Here is a 9,880-nt window from a genome sequence, read left to right as displayed (position 1 = left end):
AATCAAGTTACTTTGACATCCACTTTGACGCCATGTTTCTTAATTTAATTTAAATCAGACCTAAGATTTGACTGTATCTCATGTCCCTTCTAGTTGTTTATTATCCTCAGACTGTTCTGTTTATACCGTCCTCTTTGCTTTTAGCTTATTTCCTTGTCTATCTACAAAAGTAGCTGCCGCATCAAACCCTACAGTGTTTTTGCTAGATTTTCCTTCTAATGGATTTTCACAAAGCCTAAATGAATCTGCTTAGGTCATGCAAGACTTGACATCTATTACAAGGGCAGGTGGTAAACATTCACCTTTATATTTTAAAAGAGGCAGAGTAAAGTATGAATAGCCTGTTTAGTGTCAAGATATATCATTTGACAGGGCAAGTGTAAGAGAATATGAAAATTGGTGTAGCATCACAGAAACAAGTAGCATATTTCACACTAGTGTACATTTTCTCCTACATCCAGTGCAAGTTTAAGTTTAGAGACAAATCATGTTAGAGGCAGTGAATAAGATCTTTCTAGTTGTCTAGCACTTGTCTAAACATATGCTGTTGTAGAAACAAACAATGATGTCATCCATTGTGTATGCAAGGCACATCCATGCATAAATATACATGTTTCCCTATTCAAACACAGGCTCATCTTAACTCTTTCATTACACTTTCTTTCAGAATTTAACGTTGTTTTCTATCAATGTTTGGAACAAATTTTAGCATTATCTTTTGAGTTGCATACAGTGCTTTTCAATATATTCTGGAATTTGGAGACTTTATTAAAGGGATACTCCACCCCAAAATGAAAATTTTGTCGTTAATCACTTACCCCATGTCGTTCCAAACCTGTAAAAGCTTCGTTCGTCTTCAGAACACAATTTAAGATATTTTGGATGAAAACCGGGAGGCTTGTGACTGTCCCATAGACTGCCAAGTAAATAACAGTGTCAAGGTCCATAAAAGGTATGAAAGTCGTTGTCAGAATACTCCATCTGCCATCAGACGTGCAATCTGGGTTATATGAAGCGACGAGAACAGTTTTTGTAAGCGAAGAAAACAAAAATAACGACTTTATTCAACAATTCCCTTGTCAACAGTCTCCTCTATGTCTCACCATATCACTGTATGCTGTGTATGCGCTGCAATGTCATCCCTGCCACAAGGATGCGCTGTTTTATTTCAAATCAAAGCTAAATACACGTAGAATCCTTGTGGAGTGGATGACACAGAAGAGCATACACAGCATACGGTGATATGAAGAGACACAGAGGAGACTGTTGACAAAGGAATTATTAAATAAAGTTATTTTTGTTTTCTTCGCTTACAAAAAGTGTTCCCGTCGCTTCATATAACCCAGATTGCACATCTGATGGCAGATGGAGTATTGTGACGACGACTTTCATTTCAGGACCTTGACACTGTTATTTACTTGGCAGTCTATGGGACAGCCTCAAGCCTCCAGCTTTTCATCCAAAATATATTAAATTGTGTTCTGAAGACAAATTTTTACGTGTTTGTAATGACATGGGGGTAAGTGATTGTGAATGACAAAATTTTCATTTTGGGGTGGAGTATTCCTTTAAGTTAAAACAACAGAAGGAACAAGAGGTAACTTTATGTTTAGGCCCTTTTGTGAATATCGGTGGACCTCTATGGTGCTTACTTCACAGGACTATGTGTTTACAGGTTAAAACAACAAATAAAAGAAACTACATGTACTATTATTACTGCTAAACACACAAAATTTTCAAAATTTCCTCCTGTTGTTTTCCTTCGGACGCAACTCAAAGGTCACAAACACGTGTGAAGAGGCATAGACTAATGTAATCCCAGTTTTCTGGTGTAGTGTTAGAGGAGAGACAGTCACTTCATGCTGGCCGCTGGTCCACTCTCGTGATTCCTCCTCACGTACAAGCAGTGGCCGCCCCAGAGCTTGTCCCAGAATGCAACACACCTCGCTGGCTTTTAGCCGGGCGTTGTCCACGGCTTCCAAACATACTCGCCGTCTGCAGAACAGACCAAAAATAAAAATGTTTAGACATCCTTTCAAACAGGCTTATTAATTAATTCTATATAATAAAGCTATGCTCAGGCTAACAGTGGAGGTTTATATGACGGCTGACATCGTTCAAGCATTGTTCACCTTAACAAACTGAGACTTTCCGCACTGTGACTGTAGTAAGGGTCACCAACACACACGATTTTGTCAAGTTTTTCAATCAAAACTGAGCGTGCTTGTTGCATCTTCTCAAAGTCTGAAAACACCACAAGCACCTGCACAGACAAAATGGATAATTAAAGAGTAAATGTATTATAAAATAGGTCAAACAGGACACATGCAACAACTAACTATGTACCTCAGCTTGCATGTGGAAGAGCTCTTCCTCTCTTTGTAAATGCTTGGTCACAGTGATGTTTTCTTCCTGTTTGGAAAGAAACTATTAGAATTGCTTGTTCTCTCTTTGTTTGGGAATACGCAAATTTTAATTATTTAGCACCTTGACATCATTCTGTCTCACAGTCTGTAGTATGTACTCCAGTCGTCGGGTAACGCTGTTAGTCACGTCGTTAACATTTTCTTTACTGTTTTTGACGCTGATGGTGACGGTGGCGCGGTCGGGAGGACACGATAACTCCGCACAGCCCGTCATCTGGACTACTCTTGCGTTGCTTTGAGCGTGTAAAGGTGTTTGTTTGCGTCCCCGGGTAAACACCGATTCGTTTTCGTCTCGGTAAACATCACCAGCATTCGGTGAAATTGTAGCAAAGACACGAGATGGGCTGTGCGCCATGTTTGTTGGTAAACCAACGTGGTGCTATGGCAACGTGTCCAGTGCATGGCGGGAAATGATGTTGTTGTAGTCATATGGTTGTAGTCACAGCGTGTTGTAAATGTCTGAAATGTTGGTAAGTTTTAGTAAGACCGTATTTCATTCTGTACATTTCAAATAGTTAGAATCGTTCAAATAGTTTAAAATATGCTTCATTTTACTCTTACAGAGTTTGAAAGCAAATTATTTTTTAGATGTGACCAGCAGATGGCAGCACAGATCAACAGACTGGTTTAAAGAGCTGAAGACCGCAAGCCATAACTGTATTTATAGACAGACACAATTTGCAAAGATTTTTTTACAAAACAAGTACATTTCCCCCCTTACTTCACTCAATTTTCAAGTATTATTTTTTTATATATATATATATTTTAACAATACAGTTTAGACAACATTTTAACATGTGACTAGGTATAAAGAAAAGGGATTCAAATAAAAAATAGGAAACTAAGAATATCAGAATATCAGATACAATCAATTACTCCCAAGTAGTAAAGCGCAATTAGTTATTCCTAAAAAACAAACAAACAAACAAAAAAGACCCTCAGCAAAAAAAAAAAAAAAAAAAAAAAAAAAATTGCCTTCTGGAATTGTACCAGCAAGTAAGAGAAAATTAAACACTAAATAATACAAGTGTGGTCACCCACTGGGGGAATTGGATAAAATCATTATTTTCAGTTGAGCAGTGGGGTATACATTTCCATATACTCAAGAAAAGAGCCCCAGATTTTATAAAAGTTCTTGGAAGAGCCCTTCAGTGAATGTCAACAAGTACATTTTTATCTGAAAATAAGGTAGACCTCATTTTGTTACGTACAAATGAGTAAATTCCAAAGCATTATTTTTTTAATTTAAAATATTTTTAGTATTTATAATTTAGATGTGTAAATAGTAAAGGCTTCATATGTGATATCACCATAGGAAAAATTTATATTGTCCTGTTTATAGCAAAATAACAATAATAATAATAATACTAATTATTATTATTGCTATTATTACTTATGTATAAACAGGACAATACAAATAAAGTCAAAATATTTAGGCTGACCTGTTTAGTATACAAATTTGTAAATATTTTTGTAGTAATTTTAGTTATAACAGTATTGAAAACAGCAGTGATTAATAGCAGAAATAGCAGTGTGTCTCTTAACACGTTTATTTCATTATTAATTTTGTTTTTTTTCAAGGATCAAACATGCTATTTTAAAACATTGTAATTGCTTATAAGTTATGTTCATTTTATAACCTAACTTATTTACTGATTTCCAAATCAGACACCAACCTTTAATAGTTTACCCAATTCAAAACATATTCATCCCAATACACTAACTGAAAACATATATTTCATAAATGTTTGTATTAAGCACAATTTTTTTTTAAAATATATTTTACTGTGACATCAAAAAGAATAGAATATTATTATTGTTATATTCTGATTATTATTGTACATATTAGAAATAAATAAAGTCAGATATGATGCATGCATGGCCACTGAAGTCCAGTCTGTTTGTTTGTATTAAACCATAAAGTCCTCTGTCTAATCTCGCTCTGAAAATGCGCAGGACGTATTTGTTGATATTGTCTCGGGTTGCGCATAGTTCTATGTTAGCTTTTTGAAATTGTTTATCTGATGATGTGTCTTTGCCAAGATACATGCAATGGCTTCTTTTATTTGCTTAGCCGTGTGGGCTCTGACTCTGGAACGCCGCCATTCTGTTGAAGGAAGGAATATTTAATGTTCAAGCTGGGATCGTGGGTGCAGGAGTGGGGTTTGGAGACACTGAGCGCTTCAAACGGACTGATAAGCGATCCGATAAGTTGCGTACGGAAGCGCAGCAGTCGAGCTGTGGAAACAAGGAAACAAGGCCAGTTCCCAGGAAATGAAAAATAGCATAAACTCTTTATCCCCCTCTCTCTGTGGCCTACATGGAGTTAAAAGAAACGACCTCTGTGTCAGCCGCAGTGAATCTGATCTATTTAAGGGCTTTAACATTTTAATACAGTACATTAACATTTTAACATTAAGATTTATTTTATTGCATTGCATTTATTTTTGTGTTAAATGTGATAAACTGGCCTCTCTCCCCCATTTATAATACTACAAAGCTACACAAATTCATCAAGAAATAGTTTCAGTAATTTCATTTTCATCAGAGATCACCTGCGTAGTCCACCTGTCTGTGATGTCATGTGACACCTCTGTCCACCTGACCTCTCTCTCATTGATTGGCATTGGTTGATCTCCAAAGTGCCCGCTTGCTGTGAACCCTGGGAAAATGCGTTTTGACTTGTCTTCCGTGTTTCTGGACATGATTAGAGACTACAGCAGGGGAGAGGGGGTGCTGAGTCTGCCCTAGGGCATGAATGTATATGTATTTGTGTGTCTTTTCCCATGTGTTAGCCCTGAGGCGCTCCAGTTTAATTCAGATATGTCAGTGACATTGGGAGGCTCTAAAATTCTGCTTGTTTGAACAGTTTCAAAATTAAGCTAAAGCATTTTAGTGGTATGCATATTTTGTGTTTTGGTGTTTTAGATAAGTTTCAACAAATAAAACAATAAAAAAACTTTTATTTAGAGACTACAGTAAATAATATTTGGTGTAAAAAAAAAATCTACATTTCTTGTGTAATAAATCTCAGAAATTTGCTAGTAAATTTCATTAAAAATTCAAATTTAAAGACAAATTGCATGGAAAATGCTAATTTCAAGACTGAAATTTTCTTTTAAAACTTCACTTTGAAAAATAATTTTTAGCAGTGTATAAGTTAAAAAATAAATTGAATAAAAGTTCTGCTTGCAGTTCACAACATTTGGAGCTCATGTTTTTTTTTTTTCTCTCTATGGCCTGTAAATACATATTAGCTCAAATAAACAAACTCATGCACGTTTCAGTGTTGCATGTCATTTGGTAAATTTTTATACACAAAATCTCAATTTTCACTCAGTTATTATTCTTGTTTACATCTTCAGAAATGTGAATGACAGTTTACATAAACATTAAACTTTGTGATAGACATATTACCTAAAATATCAAATTCAGATCAAAGTCCTATATTGTTCTACATAACATTTGTTCATTTTGTAATGAAGGGCTACAAGGATACATGTTGAAGTTATTAAAATATTGTCAGTTTATACACCACATTATAAAAAGGAATTTCCCTCCCCATTTTTTAAAAAAAGTTCACTTATAGGTTTTTACCCCTAAACATGTTTATAGAATATACAATGAAACAGCTTGATTCATACTAAAGCTGGGAAATTATTTTATTTGGTTTTTCAGAATAACCATGCAGGAGATTTTAAATATACTATTTTTATTCTTTTATTTTTACCACTTGTTTTGCTTGTCAGTATGTTAATTGAAAGAAACGTAATACTGTTGTGTATTTTGCAGTATCACGTCAATCACGTCGACCTGTCAATCATGATAAATATGATTGTTTATCCAGTTCTGCCTCATTAGAACTGGTTTGTTAATGCCCCACCTTTGGTTCTGACCAACAGGGCTTGCTATCGAGGGCCACTGCTAAGTCACATCTGGGCAGACCGCTGATGCAAAATTAAGTGCTATTAAGAGTATTCAAGTGGTTTAAGATCTATGAAATCTCTTTTAGTAAGCTCTCAGCTTTCTGTCTCTCGTACGTTTAGTTCTCCCTTGTGCTTTCAGTGTCTCTCTCACCCTCGTACTCTCAGTCTTTCTTTCAGTCTTGCTCTGTTATGCAGAAATGTGTATTTTAAAGGCTGCTTGGATTTCAGAGCTCTATTAAAAGTTCAAAGCTGCAGTTTACTGCTGTAACAAGAGCTACTCCTGATCCAAACACTCGGCTAATGAGAGAGAGCCAGCTGCACCTCCCACCTCCCACCCTGTGGCCTGTGGCACCCATATATGAATGTGTTTTGATGCATTATTGTGTGTGGATAAAGGAACCGCTTTATAAGATCGTAAGCATTTTTTCTTTCCGTCAGTCTTTAAATAGTTCTTTCTCCATGTCCGCCATCTGACTCTGTCTCTCTTCTGTTCTGCTGATAGACTGAAGTTGTAAATCTTTTTGATAATGGAAAATCTTTGCAGGACTTCTCCCTCTTCCCCTAGTCCCCACTAATCTGAAGCTGCTTTTTATTGTCATTCAGACCCTTGATACATTTTTAACCACAGAAAGAATCCTGTGTGTGTTGTTGTGGGAGATTCTTTAATAGTTTAACAGTATATTATTCCAGTATGTATCTATAACAAGAGTGAATTATTGTTCTTCTAAACTCCAGAATGTCACAAACAAATAAATAAACACTTTTAAAGGGGCCTTGTGATTATTTGGCAGCGGTCTTAGAGGATGATAAGATGAGAAACGTGTGATTTGGCTGGCCACGATTCTATTGGGAAAAATTGAGCGTGACCCACTGAGTGAGGAATGGAGTTAAAGAGGCCTTTTTGAGATCCTCCGGCCCTGTAACCTCATAAGACTGGTTCACCACACTAAGCTTTTTTTATGTGATTATTAAATATAAAAATAAAATGTTAGAGAGGAAAATACTCATCTGGGCTCAGAGGAATGGTCTTCTGGACTTCTCTTTAGGACTTTGCCATTTTAAATGCCAGAATTTTTTTTTTACCGGCTAAACTTACTAGAGAGTTTGGTACATTTGCACTTTCACTGTCTAGCAAAAGATTCAGTAGGAGTTACATTGATTTATTGCACACACTTTATTCTGGTTACTCGAATACTTGATTTTGGATTGGCAATTCATTGCATTCTGTGTTCAGATGTTTTTGTATAGTGCCTCTTGTTCCTGACAACCAATTTCTGACATTGTGCCTGTTTCATGTCTTCTGCATCACTCCATGGTCATTTATTTAATCATATGATGAAATCATTTCAATTTATTTCAATATTTAATGTTAATTTATTAATTATTTGAAAGTTAGTTAAGTAGTAAGGAGGATAATGAGCAAATTGCCAGTCACTGTGGCAAAATAAACCTTTTAGCATGATACAAGTTCTTGATTAACCTGTTCTTTGGCTTTTATTTTAATATTTTTGTTGCTGGATTGTTATGGTAATTTCTGATCTTTTTGTCTTTTTAATTTTTGTAAAATTATTTTTACAGCTATTATTGTTAATAATAATAATAATAATAATAATATATAATAATAATAATAAAAATAATTATTATTATTATTGATCACCTTGTTCTTTGTTTATATAATTGTTGAATATTTTGCTTTTTTAAAATGTCTTTTTAAAATCACTTTTATTAGTTTTACATCTATTATTATTATTATAACATGTTGTTCCTGCCAGTTTGTTTGTTTCTGCATTATTTGGGAGGCTTTATTATTTATTTATTTTTTTGCATGTATTATTAATATTATTATCATTATTATATATTTTTAATAAATGCAGTTTTCTATTCATGTTATTAAAAATAACATTATAATTTCTTAAACGTTATTAAGAAGTTAATTATTAATACATTTTCTGCATTATTTAGCAGGTTTAATTTTTATTTCTTAAGTTCATTATTATTATTATTATTGTAAATAAAATCAGAAATAAGAAACTTGTTTGTAAATATTAATTTATAATAATAATAAAAATGGTTTGTTTTCAGCATTATTTGGCAGGTAATCATTTTTTGCTTTTTTCCCCCTTTTTAAATTGTGTAACTTGCCATCTTAACTTAACCATCTAGGCTACATATATGATAAAGAAACTGTAAGAGTTTTAAGTGGTATTTTCAAAGAGTAACACTGGTAGTGCTTCCAAACTCTATAAACTCTATAAAGTAGTGCCATTCTCAGTGCTCATTCACAAGCTAATGTTCATTTTACAAGCGCATATCTTCGCCTTGCCTTGGCACAGCCAAAAAGTCCAGTTCCTCTCATCTCGCTCTCATTTAAACACTTTGGGTTTAGCCTGACTGAGCAATTGGCTCTACAGGGCAGCTCATGCCTGTTCTAAAACCCAGACCTCCCTGAGCTACAGGAAACTGCCACAGCAGAGTCGAGCCAACACAGCGCTGCTCTGGGACACGGTAAGGCTTTAACCCAGACTCCCCGAGCCAAGATGGCGCCCCTGCAGTTGAACTCAGCCTCTACTGGGGTCTCATTTAAACAGGTCCAGTATTTTGTAATGGATCTGGGCGAAACATAGAGGATGAGCCGTGATATTTCTGCCCACAGATTGAGTGGAGATGAATGGGAATGTGTGTGTGTTTGGGTAAGTCGTGGCAGTGGTGTATAATAACAGAGTCTAGAAGGGAGATTAATGTGTAGAGTTATTGGTGTAATGATGGAGTCGGCTCTCTGGGCTTCAGCTTCGAACAGATGAAATTAATGAAGTACCTATTCACATCCAGGACGCACAGGAGACCAAGCAGACAGAAAAATGGCCTTGTGTGTGCGTTTGTACTTTGTGACTGGTGAGGTTGCAGTGAATGAGTGGCGTATTTTAGACAGGGGTTGGCGGAGATATTAGGGTTGGTTTTTGGATGGTAAAAGTGTACCCAAGAAATGCTGATGTGTCTGTTTACATATGTGTTTATAAATGTCAAGGAGAGAGTTAGTGGGAATATTATTGAGTGTTTAATAATGAGAATCGCTGAGAATTTAATGATTCAGGTTCCTCCCAATGATTCCAGATCGTTAATGCTTCAGTTTTATGGTTCATTTAGTACTTTTAAAGTTGCCATGAAATAGAAATTCATGGTATCTACTTTTTATCTGATTGTGAATAATTCATCTATGCATATGTTTCCTTATTTTGACCTCGTAATTCTTAATTTTCTTCTCTTTCTGAATAAAATAGTGATGCACTTGTGTGGTAAGAATATTCTCCTGTGAGTAGACCAATAAGGTGTTGACAGAAATGCCTTCTCCCCCAAAACACACCTAGTAGTCTACCCATCAAAACCTTGAGTTCTCCTTCCTCTGGTCTTTGAACCCTTAAGTGTCAGCTGACCCTTGGATGCCACCCCTCAAAAGAATGATTGGTAGCTAGATGCTGGGGCCGAATTAAAAGCAGTTGAGTCCACAGAAGGAGAAAAACAATGAGAGAA

At 35.4% G+C, this 9,880-nt stretch overlaps 1 protein-coding gene across 1 annotated transcript; it reads right to left on the bottom strand.

The window, feature by feature from the left end:
* Positions 1 to 1,449: 1,449 nt before the first annotated feature.
* LOC109056128 (interleukin-1 receptor-associated kinase 1-binding protein 1 homolog) lies at positions 1,450 to 2,840 on the bottom strand. The gene is made up of 4 exons (XM_019073358.2): positions 2,488 to 2,840; positions 2,347 to 2,412; positions 2,133 to 2,263; positions 1,450 to 1,995 (listed from the first exon to the last, which is right to left on the bottom strand). The coding sequence occupies exons 1-4, from the start codon at positions 2,779 to 2,781 to the stop codon at positions 1,737 to 1,739; spliced, it is 750 nt and encodes a 249-aa protein (XP_018928903.1). The 5' UTR covers positions 2,782 to 2,840; the 3' UTR covers positions 1,450 to 1,736.
* Between the last annotated feature and the right edge of the window lie 7,040 nt (positions 2,841 to 9,880).

The sequence above is a fragment of the Cyprinus carpio genome, chromosome B23, assembly GCF_018340385.1.
Source record: "Cyprinus carpio isolate SPL01 chromosome B23, ASM1834038v1, whole genome shotgun sequence".
Lineage (NCBI taxonomy): Eukaryota > Metazoa > Chordata > Actinopteri > Cypriniformes > Cyprinidae > Cyprinus > Cyprinus carpio.
This window is presented reverse-complemented; position numbering and strand designations above follow the sequence as displayed.